General features: G+C 58.5%; 3 protein-coding genes across 6 annotated transcripts; all 3 read right to left on the reverse strand.

Moving 5' to 3' along the window:
• Positions 1 to 1,960: 1,960 nt before the first annotated feature.
• On the reverse strand, positions 1,961 to 10,086 carry ETV3 (ETS variant transcription factor 3). Of its 3 annotated transcripts, none has more exons than XM_042832569.1 (5): positions 10,048 to 10,086; positions 8,808 to 8,870; positions 7,563 to 7,800; positions 5,735 to 5,850; positions 1,961 to 3,212 (listed from the first exon to the last, which is right to left on the reverse strand). In XM_042832569.1, exons 2-5 carry the CDS (start codon positions 8,851 to 8,853, stop codon positions 2,014 to 2,016), a joined length of 1,599 nt encoding a protein of 532 aa, XP_042688503.1. In that variant the 5' UTR covers positions 8,854 to 8,870; positions 10,048 to 10,086; the 3' UTR covers positions 1,961 to 2,013. The 3 variants fall into 3 exon arrangements, with proteins under 3 accessions (XP_042688503.1, XP_042688505.1, XP_042688504.1); XM_042832571.1 differs by lacking the exon at positions 10,048 to 10,086 and adding an exon at positions 9,777 to 9,795; XM_042832570.1 differs by lacking the exon at positions 10,048 to 10,086 and adding an exon at positions 9,621 to 9,639.
• A 320-nt stretch (positions 10,087 to 10,406) lies between these two features.
• LOC122167767 (T-lymphocyte surface antigen Ly-9-like) lies at positions 10,407 to 14,022 on the reverse strand. The gene is made up of 7 exons (XM_042832564.1): positions 13,940 to 14,022; positions 13,415 to 13,583; positions 11,692 to 12,012; positions 11,106 to 11,384; positions 10,920 to 11,027; positions 10,753 to 10,823; positions 10,407 to 10,655 (listed from the first exon to the last, which is right to left on the reverse strand). Exons 2-7 carry the CDS (start codon positions 13,485 to 13,487, stop codon positions 10,587 to 10,589), a joined length of 921 nt encoding a protein of 306 aa, XP_042688498.1. The 5' UTR covers positions 13,488 to 13,583; positions 13,940 to 14,022; the 3' UTR covers positions 10,407 to 10,586.
• A 112-nt stretch (positions 14,023 to 14,134) lies between these two features.
• LOC122167768 (SLAM family member 8-like) lies at positions 14,135 to 18,605 on the reverse strand. Of its 2 annotated transcripts, none has more exons than XM_042832565.1 (7): positions 16,974 to 18,605; positions 16,292 to 16,633; positions 15,742 to 16,035; positions 15,516 to 15,635; positions 15,342 to 15,433; positions 15,131 to 15,238; positions 14,135 to 14,877 (listed from the first exon to the last, which is right to left on the reverse strand). In XM_042832565.1, exons 1-7 carry the CDS (start codon positions 17,017 to 17,019, stop codon positions 14,833 to 14,835), a joined length of 1,047 nt encoding a protein of 348 aa, XP_042688499.1. In that variant the 5' UTR covers positions 17,020 to 18,605; the 3' UTR covers positions 14,135 to 14,832. The 2 variants fall into 2 exon arrangements, with proteins under 2 accessions (XP_042688499.1, XP_042688502.1); XM_042832568.1 differs by having other exon boundaries at positions 15,114 to 15,238.
• Between the last annotated feature and the right edge of the window lie 308 nt (positions 18,606 to 18,913).

The following is an 18,913-nucleotide window of genomic DNA, read 5'->3' on the forward strand; positions in this document are numbered from 1 at the left end:
CCCCTCCTCCTCCTTCTTGTTTCAAAAGGTAAATTGTTATCTATAATAATGTCCTTTGCCCCCTGGGAGGAGGAGGGGAGAAGGGGGGCTGCCCTGGGCCTCGCACGGCGGGTGGCACTGCCCCGCTCCATGGTCCGTTGTCCTGAGAACCTGAGTCCTTATCCCTGATGGCGGAGCTCCCAGTTTGCAGTGCAATGGCTATGAAGAACCCCCAGCCCAGGCCTGGAACCGATTAGAAACCTTTTAAAGCCAAACAGACAAGTTCATCTTGGTGGGTTTTTGTTTGGTTTTTTTTTTTTTGCCTTAAAGAAGCACAAAAAAGGGCAGCGCCGCCTCCCCCCAGGTGGGAGCAGCCACCCTCCGAAACAAAAAGGCTCCGGCACTTGGGAATGAGGGGCGACGATATGCGTTACGGATGGGAAAGGCCTCGTGTTGCTAATTCCTGAGTTCACGCTGACGTTGGCTGAGGGGGGGTTGGGGGAGGGCTCCTGTCCTTTTCCCCTCCGACCCCGAGTGCCAAAATCCCGGTGCCAAAACCCCGGTGAAGGGGATGCTCACCGGTCTGCAGCCACATTCACTGCGTATCGGGGCGCTTGGCGACGCGGCGTTCGCACACCCGACCCCCTGTGAGCATCACCAAAACCCCCCCACGTCTGCCAGCCGGGATCACCGACACGCAGCCACGCCGTGGGCACAGCTCTGCCCCACGTGGGGGGGGGTCCATCGTTTGTTTATGATTTCCATCCGAGGAATCGTTCAGAATCCATCCTGATGCAGCAGGAACGGGGGAGGAGGGAGGAAAGGAAGAAAGGGAAGAGCATTTCCTCGGCGTAATCCGGAGCCTAAATTAATCAGCCTAACGAGAACCGCAGCTACGTAGGGAAATAGCAGATTTGTAGCAAATACAGTGAGATTCACACCACGGGTCGGAGCAGTTCCACGCCGCCTGCGCTCCTGTGACCACTGTGGGGCTGCATCCACCTCCACCGAGAAGCCCGATCTTGGCCACCGCCTCTGGCTCCTCATAGGCTCCTTCTGCCAACAGACCCTGCTCTCATAAAGTGTATACGTAGTTAAGGCATGAGTCAAAGTGATAGGGGAACCAAACAAAGGAAATAAAGATCGAACAAAGCTCCTGTCATTCCTTCTCCATGAACTCACCAACAATCATTTCAGTGTTAACCTTCCAATCGCTCCCAGCTCCACCCACACCATTAAAAAAAAAAAAAAAAAAAAAAAAAAAAAAAAAGTAAAATTTTAATAATTTTATTAATGGAATTGACTTTTTATTATTTTTATTCTTTTTTTTTTTTTTTTTTTTTTTTTTTTTTTTTCTTCTTCTTTTCCCACCCCCACTCCCTTCCCTGAAAGATTCTATCATTTGCTCATGGCTTCTGCAGTATTTCTGAAAGGCCCAAAGGACGGCGACCGCGTCCTGAAAGCGCTGCCACGTCCCGGCACACAGAGCTGTCTCTCTGCAGCCCTCTCCAACCAGAGGACAGTGCAATATTCTCTCTCCCTGCCCTCTCCCGGCGTATTCCCACCCCCACTTCCAAAAACTCAGACAGCTTCCGATGCTGGCACACAGCACACGTTTCCCATCGTCAGGAAATCCTCCCCGCCATCGCACCAGAACTCCATCAAATAAAGGAACTAGATGAACTCAAAAGAGATTCCCTCTTCTATAAATACTAGACAGAGCGCGCAGGGAACAGACTGCACTGGAGTTCCCCTGCCTCGGTGGAGGCCTCAACCCCTCTGGAGTTCATGCAAGGTGTGAAGCTCAGCACCCCTCGCCTCTCCTAATCGGAACAAGACAACCGCGTCTCACCTGCAAGTCAACAACGAAAACAAAAAGAAACACAACCCCCCTCCTAAACCCCCCCACCCCCAGTCTCTAAAATTACCAAACCAATCTAGCCCCAGCCCCCCCCCAGCCCTACCCCCCCCGCCCACCCCCCAACGCTCTGCAACCTTGCTACATAAATACACGGATGGTTTCGGCACACAGCCTCAGGCGTCAGAGGCAGCAGCGGCTGCCACAGCCTTGGGCCCAGCCGTGAGGTGAGGGCTGCCCAGCACCCCGTTCCATGGGACACGGCCATTGGGGTGCTCCTCGGGGGCGTCTGCCTGCCGGTCCCCGTTCCAGCGGCGTTTGAGACGCAGCTTGGGGGGCATCAGGGCGTCCTCGCGCTTCTCTTGCGTTCCAGGCTCTCCGGACGGCTCTCTGGGGGGTTTCTCACCACTGCTCTCCCCTTGATCTTGGGGCTCTTCGGCCGGGCCCAGGGTCTGGGTGGGCACCAGAGGTGCCGGGTGCCAGGATGGGGCGGCAGGTCTGGCAAACACCGAACCCTTCTCCTCTTCCAGGCTGGTGCTGGGCGCTGCCATGCTGGAATTTTCCTCCTTCTCGCTTTTGTCTTTTCCCTTTGCGGGCGGCTCTTCGCGTTCGGCCTCCTTGTCCACAGGGGGCTCGAGCTTCACCCTGGGGGGAGGCGGAGAGGCGAGCTGGGGGGTCGCTGACTCTTCGGTGCTTTCCAGTCTCTCCCTGTTTTTGCGCCCGACGGGTGGAGGCTGCAGCTTGATGGGGAACTGGGGCTGCTCCTCCATGGGCATTTGGCACTGTAGTGGTGGCACCATGAGGCCCGGATAGCGGGGGAAAGTCCGCGGGCTCAGATGGTAGTTGAAGACGGAGCAAGCTTGCGAATGCAGGTAGTGTTTCATTTCCTCAGGGTTGAAAGAGAAGCAGCTGCTGCCTGTGAAGGGGCTGAGGCCTGGAGACGGGCTGTAGGAGAACAGGGTGGGAGTCAGGGACAGCGCAGGCGAGATGGGGACGTTGAGGACCCCGCCACGTCCTGGCAGAGGGGACACGGCAAAGGGGCTGTGAGGATCCGGGTAGATGCCGGGCCTGGTGAAGAGAGGCAGCATGATGTCTGGCTTGCGCTTCTGGTGGTTGACACCCCCGGCGCTCGCGGTGTTACGTGAGGCCATGAGATCCACGCCACGGCGCCAATCGGCGGAGCCGTCCTCCAGCTCTGGGAGGTCAGGTTTCCTCTCACCGCCGTCGCCCAGAGCCTCTGGGTTGGATGGGACCAGGGAAGGGCCGGAGAAACGGCCGGGTTGTGCATCGTCAGTGGGAGAGTGGCTGTCCAGAGGTGGGAAGTGGAAGCGGGATGAAGCCGTGGGGACGGGAGGAGCGCTCTGTGGCACAACACCTGGGCACGGGGAAAGGAGAAGAGAGGGGGAGAGTTAAAAGCGCCGTTGCCAAGGGAGTTGAATCAGAGGCAGAGCTGCTTTTAGGCCTGCAGCCGCAGGCATTTGGAAGAGCAACACAAAAATACCAGGAGCTCTCGGCAGCGCAGCAGACGATCAGATGGGAGGCACCTTCCCCATCTGCTCCCCTCGCTCCTGCCCACCTCAAAACCTCGTCACTGCTGGGAGGAATCTTCTCCTCTCAGCCTTGGTGGAGGTTTCTCGAGCCTCCAGCAGCACTGAAGGAACTTCCACTTTTGGATGCCCTCCCCTGACCTCCTCGCTTTGGTTTAATCAGAAAACGGCCCTCAGTGCCGGCGCGTTAGGAGCACGGTTAAGCAACCAACTGTGTGCCAACACCACCAGCAGAAACGCTGCTGGTAAACCTCAAACTCTTGGGGTGGAATACCGAAAGTCCCTGATTTGTGGATGTTCTCTCTCTGATATTTCTGCCCATACCATTGCTAGCTCCTGCAGGCTTCTCTTTCCCCATCCTCCCGAAGTGAGCTTCACCACGGTGCCTACAGAACCACGTCTCTGCATCTTACTCCTGCTGCACTGAGCCACACTGAGGCAAATTCCTCCACACGCTTTCTCACCTCCACAACACACCGTTTGATTCTCCTTTCCCTTCCAAACTGCGTGAGCGAGTCAAGAAACCTGATTCCAGTGCCCCAAACAGGTCTGATATCCCAACCCCCATCCCAGCCAGAAGGAAAGAAAACAGGTTGTAATTAGACAAGTGCATTCCAGTTCTCCAAACTTCTTTTTTTAAATGCATGCCCCAGAGATAGGAGGGAGTGGCTGCAAACAGGGAAAAGGAACAGCAGTGAGCAATATTGAGCTGGAACTGCCCAGACTTGTTGCTGCAAGTAATTATAGATTTGCAGCACTGTTTCGTACTACATCTTACACCCCCATGCTTTGGCTAAGGACTCCTGGAGAACACATTTCCTTCTTCCCGCTGCCACAAAGGCAACATGTCTCACGCAGGTGAGGCCTCTGTGAATATTTCTCTTCTCCCATTCCTGTCTTCTCGCTTGCTGCTTGGCCAGAGGACAAAGCCTTTGCTATCACACCAGGCCTCCCCCAAGGCAGAGATGGATGCAGGCGGGCTCCAAGCGCCGACATCAACGCGCAGTCATCGCTGTACGTAGGCACGGAGCGCACAGCACCGATGAGAAATCGCCTTGCCCACACGTAACCTGTTTTTCTCAGCCACTGATGTTTCAGAGTCAACATTCAATCCCCGCTTTTCCCCCCCCCCACTCTTCTCCCTTCTCTCTCTCTCTCTCTGCTAGACGAATCTTCAAGGCTTCCCCCCAGGCGCTCTTCTGGAGGTGAGAACGAAGAACACGGCGCTGTGAGAAAGGCTGGTTCAGGCGCCTCTGCAGTCACGCTTTCTTTGCTGAGGAGAGTTTGCAGTCCAGGGCCTCGCTGTAATGACTTCCAGAAGTTTGTTTTTTTGATGGACACGATGGCCATTCATTCCCCTGGTCGTGTGGTGGCTGTTCAGTTGTGGAGACAATCGGGGCCCGCTGCAGAAATCTAGCTATGGGGGGATTTAACTCCACCAAAAAGGATCTTCCAAACAAAAGGACCCTCCTTCCAGAGAAACCACAGCAGTAATGCTGACTCCAGGACAAACCCAGTGTGAACTTCTGCTACTGCTTCTGGCAAGAGACTCAAAAGCCTTTTAGGACAAGCAGGGAACAATTAAGCTCCATTCCCCAATTCCTTTTTGTTATCCTGAGTGTCAGCACACCATTCTGCTGCAGGGAGGATCAAGAAATACCTGTGATTTTAGCCAAACTGACAAGCTATTACTCCTCTCTGGAAACTCCAGAAACACTTTGTGCTCACTATTATGTTTCTCTGAACTCCAAACACGTTGACTAAAACAAACAAACAAACAAAAAGAACAACCCCCCTTTTTTGGATAGGAAGGGAATAGACCTGCAACAATAAGAGGCTTCTGCAGGAGAGGAGCAGAGATCAAACTGCTGCTAAGCTGTGAACTTTCCAGCAGTGCTGACAGATACGCCTCGCTGTGCACCTTTAAGCGCCTTGTCAAGGAGGCTCACATTTATATGGTGCCATAAACTTACATTACAAACATGTGAGGCAAGGTCCCTGCAAGAGAAATAAAACCCTCTTATCCCAAGGACACCCGCACCCCAAGAGCAAAGCAAAGCAAAGCCACAGCACCAATAAAGGCAGACCAGCAGGCAGGCTCAAATAGGAAACCAAAAATGCCTCCGGTCTCCCCTGAGGACAACCACAGATGCACCATGAGGGAAGGAGAGCTGCAGATAAAGCTTTATCAGTGCCCAGGCATTCTCACCACACCAGCCCTGATTGCCCCAGCAGTCTTTCAAGAGTAGGAGGTGACTGATAGGGGATGTGCAGAGGCTGCTGCTGCCCTGGCCCCACTCCTGCACCCTCTGACATGCAAGGAAGTCGCCAGCCCCAACTCTGTGCTCACCGTTAGGCCGAATGTTGATGAACGGATAGTTGGGCATCACCAGCTTGTTGAAGTTGAACTTGTAAGTAAACCTTTTGCCCTTTGTCTTGTGAAGAATCCTCTTGTTGTAATAATATCTATAAAAGGAAGGTAGAGAGACCAATCAAGGCACGTGGAGATGTGTTTAAGAGTCTTTGTTTTGTAATGCTACCAACATCCACCTTTGACACACTCACGAAAAATGAACATGATGGGATCCGGAACTGACTTAGCTGACAGCCTGCACTGAGACACTGAACCTGAGAAAGGGGAATCTGTACTCCAGATTTTAGCAGAACAAAACTCAGTGCAATGGCAGGGGGACCAAACAAACCGGATGCCCTCTGGTTTTGTTTTCCCTTCTGTCCTCGAGGCTTCGCACACTGCCACAAACACAGCACAGTGTACAGAGCATCACACTGCACATCAGGAGGGCTGCTTCCTGCTGCCATCAGGCCTGCGAGCAAGTCGCTGCCTTTCCATTTACCCATTAGCACCACAATTCACAGCCCCAACAAAGGCAGAGCACGGGAGGGGAGGTACAAACTTCACCACAGCCTCCTCTCCACTTACACCAGCACCACTGTTTGTCCTCAGCCATGTAATAATGGTGTGCTAAGGTGCTTCACGCAGATCCCAGACACAATTTTTCACACTCAGAGCTAGGTTAACACATGCTGTTGCCACAGCAAACCCCAAACAAAGCAGCGTCAGCTCCTCAAGAAGGGGGGGAAACAAGCCAGAGCTCCCCACCTGGAGCAAATGTCAATAGCCACAGTGCTCCTGTCCCACTGCTGTCACATTTGGCACCGAGATGCCAAGACATGATCAGTGTTGGCAGGTGGTGGCTATTTTCCACTCCCATGAATCAATTACAGCCTCAGCGCCATTCAATTTATCGTTTCCTTCCTGTTCCAGCATGGGACTCGAGTGCTTGCTGCCTTGTTTGTCTTTGCCAGCTCCACCCAGGAGGTATCATAGGGCGTAAGGCAGCGAAGTCCACGTAGCAGACAGTGCTGATAATGCCAGGACCTGTCAAGAACCTGGGTGCTCCTGACGGGCTGGAAATGCTTCATAGGCTTGTGTGACATTCTTACAGTCTGTATTTCAAAATACAGATTAGCCACTGAAAAAACAGAAACCATCCGAGAGAGGCTAAATAGAACAGAGCTATTAAGGAAGATTTTAGTCTTTGGAATTGCAGAGGGAGGAGCAATCAGCCCCTGCCTCCAATGAGGGGACATCGGTGGCTGGAGGGTGCCCTTCACCCACAGACAACTTCATGTCGTTGGGGTCAGGACATGGAATTCACTGCTGTATGTGACAAAGCGTGAAGGGGGTGGTGACAGGTGACTGACACACCCCCAATCCCTGGAACGGGCACCAGGTTTAGCAGTAAAGAGACAAAGGCATGTTAGAAAGGGGAGCTGCTTTCTCTGAAACTGTATCGTTGATGGTGTGATAATAGAGTAACGCCTCTGGTTTCCTCCCACACCTTCTTGCTCAAGCCAGCATCAGCAGTGGAAGCAGCGAAAAAAAGAGACAGAAAAGCTCCCCGGAAGGAACCCATCCTGATAATAACAACCTGAGCACCAGGTGCAAATTTACACTGTGACGCTTGGCCGCAAAACACGTCATGGTGATCCAGGAATTCCCTCTCCTGTGTCTCCCTGCTCACACTCTGGTACCTCACCAGGCAGTCTGACATCCCAGAGCACAGATCCGATACAAAACCACCCCCAAAAACGTCACTGCGTTGAAGCTTGCTGTCAGTTATCCAGATGGGTGGCCCAGGGAATCTCCTGCTCACCTGAGAGCTCGGCTCAGCTTGTCGTAGTTCATTTGGGGTTTGCACTTCCGCCGGCCCCACAGCCGTGCCACCTCGTCGGGGTCCTTGATGACGAACTCCCCGTACTCGCCCTGCTGCCAGGCAATGACATGGCGGAACTCCTCCTTCTGCAGCAGCTCCAGGATGAAGTGCCAGAGCTGGATCTGTCGCGAGCCAGGGCTGGACTCGGTCTTGTATGCCCACTCGGGGAAGTGATAACCTTGGGAAGTGCCAAAAAAAAGAGGCGTTCAGACAACGGCTCACAGCTACAGAGCTCCCAAATGCCAAGTGCTACAGCTGGGAACGAGTGCCTGCGCTACGTATTGGTAATGTTCTTTCCAGAGGAGGACCACAGAGCATCGCTGGGAGCTGTAATTCCAATAAGTATTCAGTGCAGAAGCAAAAGAAGCCCAGATTTCTCACACTAGTTGCTCATTTTCTTACTCATTTTACCCCTACTCTCCTTGGAGAAGTCCCAAGGAAAAAAAAAAACGGGAAAACACACAGAGGTATGAGAGCCATACAAGAGTCAGACACAGTGGAAAGGAGCCCAAGAGCTTTAAACACTGGTACGATTCGGACATCAGGTGCCTCAAAATAACGAGAAAAACAAAACCAGATTGGAATATCTGGTGCACTGTTCTTTCAGGAGGCAAGCATGGGTGGCTCTGGGGGTCTCCAGCTCCACATCCCTCAGAGCACAGCACCCTGCTCCAGCCCTCAGCCGCGCCAACAGATGTTTCTGAGCGACTGCCAAGTTCAGCTCTGTCAGAGCAGTTTCCCAGCACAGCTGCTATTGCGCGGTTTTCCAAATCGTCGTGGCCACAATTTTCAGCTCAGGCAGCGTGCGCAGAGCCTCGTCGTGCTCAGATGGCACCCACCCCCTCCTCAGCCCCCCCTCCCACCTCCCCACATCGCAGGCTGCGGCTGAAACAAACCCAGGGAGCGCAGCACCAGCCCCGGGGGGAGCACACTTGGAGCTCCCAAACCCTCACAAACAAAATGTCTCCACGAGGATCCATTTGCATATTAACACAGAGCTCACGAGGCTGTAAAACTGGCTGAGAGTGCACCGAGCGGGAGCCTTATCGATTCCCAGTGACACACAGCAAAGAGCTTTGAGGAGAGGTGGAATTAATCCCGCCTGAGCTCCTTCAGCCTGGGAAAAGAATTTGTAACAGCTGAACACCCTGCGCTCAGCCTTCCACGCGGCGCGCGTGTCCTTACCTCCTCCTCCTTCTGGCTTATCCACAATGCTGCAGCCTGCTTTCATTTTCTCCCTCCTGCTGACTGCGAAACAGAAGGAAATCAGCGCCAGCGCTATCGCTACAACGACCTCGCGGGCAGCGCTTTGAATCCCAGCCCTCCCCTCCCTGCACCCACACCCCACCGTCGGTGCCCCCGTCGCCGTGCAGCTGCACCGTGGGGCGTCGGGCTCTGCTCGGCGCTGCCGTGTCGGAGCGGCCCGCCGGGGCCGCGAGGCAGACAAAACAAGCCCAGTGCAGTTTGTCTCCTGTTACGAGACGGCCGCGCTGCCAAAACACACAAGCCGCTGAGCTCACCCAGATGTACCAGCGAGGGGAGGGGGGATCCCGGCTCCCGCTCCCCACTCACATCTGACTTTAATTTCGGGAGGCGGGCGCCGGGCCGGGCGCTACCTGCGGGCGGGGCAGCGGCACCGAGCGGCGCCCGGGGAGGGCCCGGCTCCCGGGGGGGTCGGGGGCGAACGCCGCCAGCCCTGCCCGCCGCGGAGGGGGCCCGGCCCCGCGCTGTCCCCGCCGGGGTTTCCTGCCCGGCGCCGCCGCTTTGAAATGGTAACGCCATGTAAATAGCTGCGAGGGGCAGGCGCGGCGCCGGGGCTCCGGGCTCCCGTTACAGTGCCGGCGGCGGGGCCGCCCCCTCCGCTCCCTGCCGCCGGCCTGTCCGGGCCTGCCCGCCCGCCGCCGCGCTGCCGCCCCTGCCCCGGGCTGCGGGCGCTGGCTCCGCGCCCCCCCCGCTACTACGCCCGCCAAGATCGGGCCGAGCGGCCGCCCCCGTTACCATCACCCCTCCTCCGCCGCCATCCCGTCGCTCCCGGTTACCGGTACGCTTCTCCACGCTGCCCCCGCAGCCGCGCGCCCCCGCTCGCCTCCCACACGCTGCCGCCCACCCCCCACCCTCACGGCTCCCCGCAGTCATAGGGAGCCCCCACCCCACCGAGCGCCTCCGGTAACCGGGGCTGCCCCACTCTTCCGCTCCTCCCTCCGGGCCCACGGTACCGCGGCCCCGCGCCGCCCCCGCCTCCGGAGCCGCCCCCGAGGGCACCCCCGCCCCCGGCGGGCGGCCTCCGCCCCTCTGTCCGTCCTCCGTCCGCCCTCCGCTCTCCCCCCGCCGCCCCCGCGGGACCGAAGCGACGCGCGCGGCGTGGCCCATCCGGAGCCCGGGAGGCGGCGGTAACGACTCGGCCGCGCCCGGGTCCGGGACCCACCTGCGGGGGCGGCACGGGCCGGGCCGGGTCCGGCGGGCGGAGCGGGTGCGGTGGGGCGGCGGAGCGCGCCCGGGCCGCGGTGCCGATGGGGGGTGCGCGCCGCTCGCCTCGCTGCTGCCGCCGCTGCCTCCCCCGCACGGCCGCCGGAACCGGAACCGCCGCCACCGCCCACACACTTCCGGGCACGCTCCCACGCACTTCCGCTTCCGGCCGGAGCGGGCGCGCGCACGCACAGCGCCACTCCGCCTCATTCCCGCCCCGCGCCGCGACGGGTGGCGGTGGGGGACAATAGAGAGCGAAAAGCGAAGTGCTTCGCGGGGGGTCTCGATGCGTTCACCCCCTCCCCACAGCCCTTCCATGCGCACGGACACTCTTTCCTCTTCTCTGCCTTTATTGGGGCCGTGCACAGCCCGGGGCCGCGGGGAGCACCGCCAGGCCCGTGTTCTATGGGGAGGAAGGGGAAAGATCACGGGGAAATAAAGCAAGATGGGGGCAGGGTGTCCGGCTGTCCATCCGTCCGTCCGTCCGTCCATCGTCGCTCAGGCTTGTGGCCACGCTGTGCCATCCCCACCGCTCCCCAGCTCACTGTAGATGGTTCTGCTGGGACCCTTGAGGGGATGTGGGAATGGCCCAGGGTCGGGGGGGGTGGCTCAGTGGGGACGTTGCCATCCCCACCCCCTGTTTAGTGCTGGGTCACTGCCCCACCTGCTCGTCCCTGTCCTCGACATCTCTCCTTTGCACCTGGGAGTACAGCAGCTCCTCGGGGCAGGCGGCAGCTGTGCAGCAGGTGAGGCCATGAGGGATGGGGACGGCCCCCTGCCGCCTGCTTGCAGCCCCCCAGGCTGCAGCCTTCACCCCACAGCATCGCCCACCTCTGTCAGCCTTTCTCCTCCTCTTCAGCAGGTACAGCGCGATGCTCAAGGCTCCCACAACGCCCACCAGCACTGCCAGGTAGATGGGCCACCTCCACCTGTGTGCCTCTATGGGGACAAGGTATTGGGATGGCTGGCTGTCTCTGTGCACCTGGTGTGGCACAGGGGGACAGTGAGAGACTTTACCTTGTGCACACAGTTCTGCCAGGTCCACGGACTTGCTCCGCTCCTGTGCCGGGTTCCAGGCCACACAGGTGTAGATGACATTCAGGGCGCTGGCAGGGACAGTCAGGTGCAACACATGACTGTTGTCACTCTGTATCCAAGTTGCACTGGAGGTGTTGTCGTGCTGCCAGGTGGTCTGAGCACCACTTCCAGCCGGCACCAAGCACCGCAGGATGATGCTGCAGTCCTGGGCAGTGTAGGACAGCATCTCATGCTGGATCAGGGGCACTGGCACAGGCTCTGTTGGGAGTGTGGGCAGTGCTGCTGGGACAGAGCTACCTGCAGGAACCTGGGGAATGCAGCCTCAAGGAACCGGGAGGGACAGGCAGACAAAGGGCAGGGAGAGGGAAGTGCAGGTGGAGAGCAGATTTGTCATAAAGCTAGAAAATCCCCTTAGCAGATGACCGGCAGCAGAGTGCGTCCGGGAAAGGGGAAGGGAAATCGCTGATAACTCTCGGTACAAAAGGGTTTCTCACTTTTCCCTGGGGGCAGGAAACCCCAGGGATGGGGATGCTGTTCCTGCCCCCACAAAACCCCTTCAGCTCACCGTAGACAGTGAGGTTGAAGGCGCTTTCATCCATCTCGTTTGACTGATACGTGATGCGTGCATCATAGACCCCAGTGTCACTCTGCTCCAGGGCACTGATCTGCAGTGTTGTCTTATTGAACAACTCCAGCCGCTGCCTATTGTACTTGAAATGCTTGGACGTCTCCAGGTTGTACTCAGCCACTTCTATTTTCTTGCTGGCATTGGCTCTGAAGCTCCAGATGATCCTCTTCACACTGCTGCCAGGCTGCAGCTGCAGAGGGAGCTGCACCGAGTGCCCCAGCACACCGCTCACTGGCTCGATCTGGACAGCTGCAGTGCCTGGTAGGACAGCAGTGCTCAGTGGGATGAAGAGTCCCAGGCACCCTCCTGGGTTCTTTAACCTTCACCATCACCTCCCCTGCCTGTGGCTGGGCACTGCTGTGCTGATGCCGCGTGCTCGCAGTGCTGCGGTGTCCTCGCACCACCCTGTCCCCATTGCGGAGCTGGAGGTGGAGCAGGCTTAAGGGTGAAGCCCATAATAATTCCCTCCAGAGACCCTTCAAAGCTGGAGGCTGAGCTGCAGGGTGCAGCGGCGCTGGGTGCAGAGCTCCGTTCCCAGCCCTGTGGCGAGACACAGAGCTCCTGTGACGTGAGCAGGAGGCGGCTTTCACACACAAAAAGCTGCAGAGAGGCGACCATGCTGGGGAACGCTGTGTCCCCACATCACAAGGCCCATCCTGCATCAGCCACTCGCTTCCTGCCCACACTCAGGGCCAGCCACACAGTTCCCATCCACTGCACCAAGCTCCAGTTTGCAGAGAGGAAAGCAAAGCTGCAGCGGTCAGCAAGCAGACAGCAAACTGCGGTGGGGAGTCACAGCCCCATGGCAGCCACACATCTCCATTTTTTGGGGGGGGATACTGACATAAAGCAGGAACACATCCCCATGAATCACCCGTGGTGGCACTGAGCCACCTGCCCGTATTTTGCCCCAAACAAATGCCCCACACCAGTGTGCAGTGCAAACACAGCCTCTGCAATTCTAAGCTCAATCCTGCTGCGGGAAGCTCATGGGTGTTGCCTGCTCATTCCTTCCCTTTCCCCATCCCTTTCCTTGTCCCCAAACCCTCACCCTGGAGTCTTCTGACTGGTGGGGGCTGCAACCACTCATTGGAGAACAGTGGGTGCCTGGCTTTGTCCTGGTGCAGCCCCAGCAGCACTGAGTAGCTTTTGTACAGCAGAGCATCTGCTCGAGAGCTTCGAGCTGTGCAAGACGACCCCTGTGGGCTCTTAGAAACATGTGGGTGAGCGGAGTCCAGCACAAAAGCCAGCAATTTTCAAGCCAACATGGAGCAGGGCAAGGTGCAAATGGTCCCACCTGGTTCCAGCCCCACTGCTGACATCAAACTTCTCCAGGTGTGATTTATGCTGTCAGTAAATAGAGTCGGGTGATGCCGTGCCTGGTGCCAAGTTCTGCCTGTGTTGCCTCGCCCAGGGATCACATCCACACATCCCCAGTCAGATTCCCTTGAGAACAGCGCTTGGACTCTTTTACAGAGGAAAACCCATCTCCCACCCCTCTGATTTCCCAAATATTTTCAAACCTTCGCCGAACCCAAAGGCTGAATCTCATTCAGCCTCACACCCATGGTTTCATTGGGTTCCCACAGCAGCAGCATTGCTGCTGAGCCTTCCTCCCACCTTCAGCTCTCTCCCCACCCCGTCCACGCTCAGCCCCTACCTGTGGCAACAAGTAGCAGAGCCAGCAGCCTGGGGATGAAGGGACACCATCGTCGGCCGCACAGTTGCCCCATCTCTCCATCCCCAACTCGAGGCAGCAGCAGCTTCAGCTGCGCAAGCAGTGCGGAGGACACATGCAAATCTGCCCACAGGTTCACGGGGAGTGGCAGCTTGGGGACAACGCGAGACCCTGCTCAGCCTCACTGCAGCTCTGCAACGTATCCAGGGCTACTGGGGCAATAAATGAGGGATGGAGCCCGGATGCTGCCGCAGTTGGGTAAATAACAAACAGCTGGGCTGGCTGTGCCAGACACCTGGCGCAAGGAGCACATGTTCCCATTGCCTGAGACTGCACCAAGAGAATGCTCCCACCCCACCAGGCTGTTTTCCCCCCTGCTTTTCTTGAAACAAAAAGCCCAGCAGCAAAGAGGCAGAGACATAAGAACGTTGGAGACAGCCCCACGCCTGCAGGGGGACGGAGGATTTGGAGAAGCACGAGGGGTTGGGACGGTGCAGAGCCACTCACCGCTGCTGCTTCTGTGTTTCCAAAAGGGGGAAGCAAGAAGTGGCTTCTGGGGAAGGCAGCAGCAAACTGCGCACAGCCCTGGGATGACGTGACTGCGAGGGGTCCCACATGTGGGTGTGCGCAGCAGATGCACAGTCCCACACACACAGCCCCACACACGGCCCCACGCATGCTGTCAGCTCCCTGCTACGCTCTCACCAAGATTTATTTGCTGTTTTTACGACGTGGGGAGGTCGGGCCGAGCACGGGGCCCATGACAGTAGTAGGTGCTGGACACACACAAGTGAAACTTCCCCCCTCCCTCTCCCCCCCCCCATTAATGGCAGCACATAGGCGACACAGGAATGGCTATGGGGTGGGGGAAGAGCGGGCACATCTCCCACAGGCATTGGTCCCCTCACATGGCCCTGGAGATGTCACAACCAGGGTCTGCCCAACCTCAGGAGAGGGGGTTGGGAGCAGTGGGGGTGAGGGAGCAAGCTGCCCAAGGTGGTGCCATCCTGGATCTGCAGTGCATGGATCTGCCCCCGTCCACCCAACTTTGCCTCCACTTGACCCCAATTCCTCCCTCCACCCCCAAAAAATAAAGATTTTGGTTCCTCTCTTCTTGCTCCAGGGCAGCCCACTCTCTCAGCTGGCAGAAATGGGGCTGGGACCCCCAGCTGTGTGGGTGATGGAGCCACATCCCAGCCCTGTGCCAGAGGAGGGACTCAGCCTCATCGTCGCCGCTCATCTCCATGTCCCCAGAGGGGCCACGATGGCTTCGGACAGAGGGTTGGACAAACCAGAGGTGGGTGGGGAAGCATCCGGTTGGCTGTACCCAGAGATGGCACCTCCATCCCTGAAGCCAAACCAGGGGCTGGAGAGGGGTCGGGTTTGGCACACAATGCACGTTACAGCCCTTCAGTTACATCCTGATGCTCCAGCGCTGTCGGCGCCTGTGGGGAGAGAAATCCTTCAGCTGGGACCGAGGGCTGCCCTGTCTGTCCGTCTGTCTGTCTGTCCGTCTGTCTGTCTGTCCGTGCATCTCCCTGCAGACAGCACTCGTCCCTTCTCTCCCCTTTCTCCACCATACCCGGACCTGGCGTGGGCACGTCATGCAGTGACAAAGGTGGGGACTGCCCTCCATGCCCCGGTCCCCCCGGGGGCAGACACGGCCACGGGCCACCCGCACCTGAGGGCCTATGTCACCTCCTCGGCCGTGTCCTCTGGCTCCTGGTGGATCTGTTCATACACGGTGCTGCCCGGTGCTTTCTCTGTCGAGGTCGGCTCTGGGTTGTTTTCAGGTGGACGTAGGCCCTAAGGCAGAATCAAAGTGCTTATGGCCCTTCCAACCCCGATGTGATGGGGACCCCAATGCAATGGGGACCCCTGAGCACAGCCCAGCCCCACTGCTCCTCACCTGGTCATTACCTTCCGGGGGGCTGCGGTGCACGATCTCGGTGTATTGAGGTTCTGGGGGGCTCTCCTCTGCCGGTGCTGTGGGGGTGGCAGCTGCAGAGAGCAGGACGTCATGAAGGGGGGGAGGGCCAGAAATGGTCCTGATCACAGCTCAGCTCTGAGTGCTTTCACTGACCTGGATCTGCTGACTTCTCGCTGTTGAGCCGCCAGCACCAGAAGGCTCCGCCAAGGCTGACAGCCAGCAGGATGAGGGTGAGGACGATGTACCCCGACTTGGAGAAGGACACCTGTCCTCCTGGAGCACACAGAAAAGGGCTGAACCAGGGGATGGCCACGGAACCTTCACCCAACTTGAGGGCACCCAAGGGTGCTCGGACCCCTAAAACAGGCCGGCTCCTCACCTCCACTGCGGCAGATGCTCTGCAGGTCGAAAGGGACGACCTTCTGGTCAGCAGGGTTGCTGACAGTGCACGTGTAGGTGGCATTGGCGGTGCCAGGCTGCAGGGCCAGGCGCAGCGTGGTGCCATCCGGGGACAGCTGTGAGCGGTCGGTGCCCAGCTCCTGTCGGCCGTTGTCCCTCCTCCAGGTGACGTTGACGGCCCCTTTGCCAGTGCCCTGACACTGCAAGGTCAGGTTGCACCACTCCAGGGTGCTGGCCAGCAGTTGGCTGTGGGTCCGGGGTCTCGGCACCGACTCTGCACCCAACAGGGAATGGGTCAGCATGGCACGGCTCTGCTCAGACACATCACACTGTCCTGCATCACGGGGCAGGGCACAGCCAGCCCGCAGGTGATTGGGGTGATGTGAGAAGGGACCCCGATATGGGGGGCTTGGGAGGCCGAGCATGGAATGTGAAAGGTTAGGGTCTAACCTAAGTCACCTCCTTCTTCTGCACCACAGTTTCCCCATTTTAGTGTTCCCAAAGCCCACCCCCATTTGGCAGCCGCTCACCGTAGACAGAGAGGTTGAAGGATTGGTCCTCCACCAGCGCCGGGTGCAGTTTGATCCGTGCCCCATAGACCCCGCTGTCTCCCAGCTCCAGGGCCCCGATCCTCAGCGCTGTGGCGTTGGGCATTTCCAGGCGCTGCTTGAAACGGTCCTGGGGGTCAGGGCGCTCGAAGCCCCCTGGGCCAAATTCAGCCACCTGGATGGTGGCACCGGCACCAGAGGAGAAGCTCCACTCGATCTCCTTCACTCTGCTGCCAGGGGGCAGCACCGGGGAGAGCAGCACCGAGCCCCCCAGGACACCAGACACTTGCTGGGGCTGCGCCCGCACCTGGCCGAACAGGAGCTCTGGGGACAACAAGGCAGAACGTCACCAGGGTGCTGGGTACAGCGTGGGGATGGGCTGAAGGATCCCTGGGGACGGGTCCCACCCGGCACCGCTGTCCAAGCTGGAGGAAGAGGATGAGGAAGAGGAAGCATCGCCCTGCCCGGTTGCAGACACATCTGCTCTCTGCCCACCGCAATGTCCCTCTGCGGGATGGGGACACTACGGAGGCCGTGCGGAGCTGCTGCTAGCGGGGAAGGGAAGTTGCCAGGGTCGAGAGCTGCTGTCCAACAAGAGCTACGTGTTCGGATGCCGAAGCTGCATCTGAACGGCGCGGTTTAGGCACTGCGGCAGGGCGCTCACCGGAACAATGCTCCAACAGACTCTGCGAGGAGTTCCCCGCCAGCATCTGCAAAACCTCATTGTCCGCCTTAAAACGCGCCTCGGCCCAGATGCCTACGAAAAGATCACAACAGTTACAGCAGCAGGACTGGAGCGGACCAGGATGGATCTGGCTCCAGAGGGATGCTCGTGGGCACGTACCAGTCCTGCATCCCACTGCCGCGTGTGGGTGAGCGTGGGGACAGGGAGGGGGGAGACCGTGGGTACCCAGGAGGGATGGAGCCACCTCCAGGACTTCGGGCTGAGCCTACACTGTGGATTTTTGGCAGTGCTCTGCAGTCACGCTCAGCACCAGCTCCTGGCACCGGCAGCTCCCGCCTACCTACAAGCTGTCTCCTCCACCGCCTCCAGCTCTGCCGGCAAGAGAGGGCCAGCATCTCCTCAAAGCCCCCCACCACCTGTCCCCATTCTACACACTGGGATATCCAGCAGTGAGGCCAGGCTTTGCCCCATCCGTGCTGGGACCTGGGCAAAGTGTCCCCACGGTCCTCTCCTCTCCCTCCCCACCCTGACAGAAGCAGATGTGCTTCTATATTAAAGCAGATTAAAAGCAGACATCCCAGCGTTCGCTTTATAAAAAGCCCTCGTGCAGCCTGAATTACAAGCTGCTTCTTGGCTTTGCCGGGGAAGCAAAGCTCTCCACCACTGGGCACTTGCTGCTCTGATCCTGAGCATCAAGGGGCTCTTCTGGGTCCTTCCATCGATCACAGCCTTACGCTGGGCTGAGCCCCACTCCCTCCCATCCTGTGTGATCCTTCCCTGGGGGATCCCCACATTTTGGAGCCTGGTTGTGGGCTGGCACGTGAGCCCTTTGCACAGATGTTGAGCAGATGCTGAGCCCCAGGACGCAGCAAGGGGAGGAAGGGGTTTGTGCGTGGGGGGGGGGTCACCACAGCCCCCAGCACACAGGGGAAACGATGGCTGGAGAAAGCAGGAGGGCATCCGTCCATCACCACCACCTCCTGTCCTGGTGGCTTGAGGCCAGGAGCCCCCAGAAATAGTTTGGGAGAGGAAGGAGGTGTTTGCAGTGCACCCTGATCCAGCTCAGATCTCAGACCTCAGCAAAAGATCTCTGACGGCGATTTAAGCCCAGGGTTTATTTGATACACATCAAGGAAGCTTCATTCTTTCATCACCCCTACGCTCCCAAAGCCAGTATCTCTGATCGAGGGGGGCTGGAGGACCTGCAGCCCTCCCCAAGCAGCCCCTCTGCCATCGTGCAGGGCCGTATTTGTGCCACCATAAGCACCCTGTGCCGCCACCGCCAGCCCCGTGCGACGGCCGCACGCTCCGAAGCCAATTAAGCATTAGGAAGATAAAAGCTCCCTGCTAATCTACCCGGACTAGAAGATGCTTTCTGTCGGAATTGAGGGTTTTATGGGAATTATTAAATGTGTGGATTAGCACGCTGGGAATTAAGGGGATTCCTCTCTCAACAATTTACGTAAGAGCCTCAGCAGGCGCAGCCCAGGGGCCAACAGGCTCCGCGGGGCGCAAACGGCGGCGGCGAGCAGAACCCCCCCAGGATGGGGGCAGTGGGATGCTTGGTGCCCCCCGTTATGAAACCTCTCCGTGGAGCATCACGCGCTTGCGCGCCTGCCTCGGACCCATGCGGCCGAGAGCCCACAGGGATGCAGAACAGCAGGGAAACGGCGCAGCAACACCACTGCCCAACCCGCGGGACGAGGGCACGATGCCCGGGCACTCACCTGGCGCGAAGCCGAGCAGCGCCAGCAGCAGCGCGGGCAGCCGGGCTGCTCTCCTGGCCAAGTCCCCCTCCATTCCTGCTCTGTGCTGCTCTGGTGGGCAGAGTCAGCGGCGGCAGAGATGGGGAGGAGGAGCAAAGCTGTCGCTCGCTGCAATCCGTAGGCAGCCGAGCGTCGTGGAGAGCTGTGCGCCTC

The sequence above is a fragment of the Centrocercus urophasianus genome, unplaced genomic scaffold, assembly GCF_019232065.1.
Source record: "Centrocercus urophasianus isolate 14NV4802_14NV808 unplaced genomic scaffold, USGS_Curo_1.0 seq_384, whole genome shotgun sequence".
Taxonomy (NCBI): domain Eukaryota; kingdom Metazoa; phylum Chordata; class Aves; order Galliformes; family Phasianidae; genus Centrocercus; species Centrocercus urophasianus.

What these genes read in the sequence shown, in the direction of transcription:
- LOC122167768 (XM_042832565.1), bottom strand. Translation starts at nt 17,019, where the DNA reads ATGCTGGCGGGGAACTCCTCGCAGAGTCTGTTGGAGCATTGTTCCG. An exon ending in CGAGAAGTCAGCAGATCCAG is followed by an intron (nt 15,434 to 15,515) that starts GTCAGTGAAAGC and finishes TGCTCTCTGCAG; the next exon opens with CTGCCACCCCCACAGCACCG. An exon ending in CAGAGGACACGGCCGAGGAG is followed by an intron (nt 14,878 to 15,130) that starts GTGACATAGGCC and finishes CTCTCCCCACAG; the next exon opens with GCGCCGACAGCGCTGGAGCA.
- LOC122167767 (XM_042832564.1), bottom strand. Translation starts at nt 13,487, where the DNA reads ATGGGGCAACTGTGCGGCCGACGATGGTGTCCCTTCATCCCCAGGCTG. An exon ending in GGCAGAACTGTGTGCACAAG is followed by an intron (nt 11,028 to 11,105) that starts GTAAAGTCTCTC and finishes TTGTCCCCATAG; the next exon opens with AGGCACACAGGTGGAGGTGG. An exon ending in GAGGAGAAAGGCTGACAGAG is followed by an intron (nt 10,824 to 10,919) that starts GTGGGCGATGCT and finishes CCTGCTGCACAG; the next exon opens with CTGCCGCCTGCCCCGAGGAG.
- ETV3 (XM_042832569.1), bottom strand. Translation starts at nt 8,853, where the DNA reads ATGAAAGCAGGCTGCAGCATTGTGGATAAGCCAGAAGGAGGAGGAG. An exon ending in AAGCTGAGCCGAGCTCTCAG is followed by an intron (nt 5,851 to 7,562) that starts GTGAGCAGGAGA and finishes TTCCTTTTATAG; the next exon opens with ATATTATTACAACAAGAGGA. An exon ending in CATCAACATTCGGCCTAACG is followed by an intron (nt 3,213 to 5,734) that starts GTGAGCACAGAG and finishes CCCCGTGCCCAG; the next exon opens with GTGTTGTGCCACAGAGCGCT.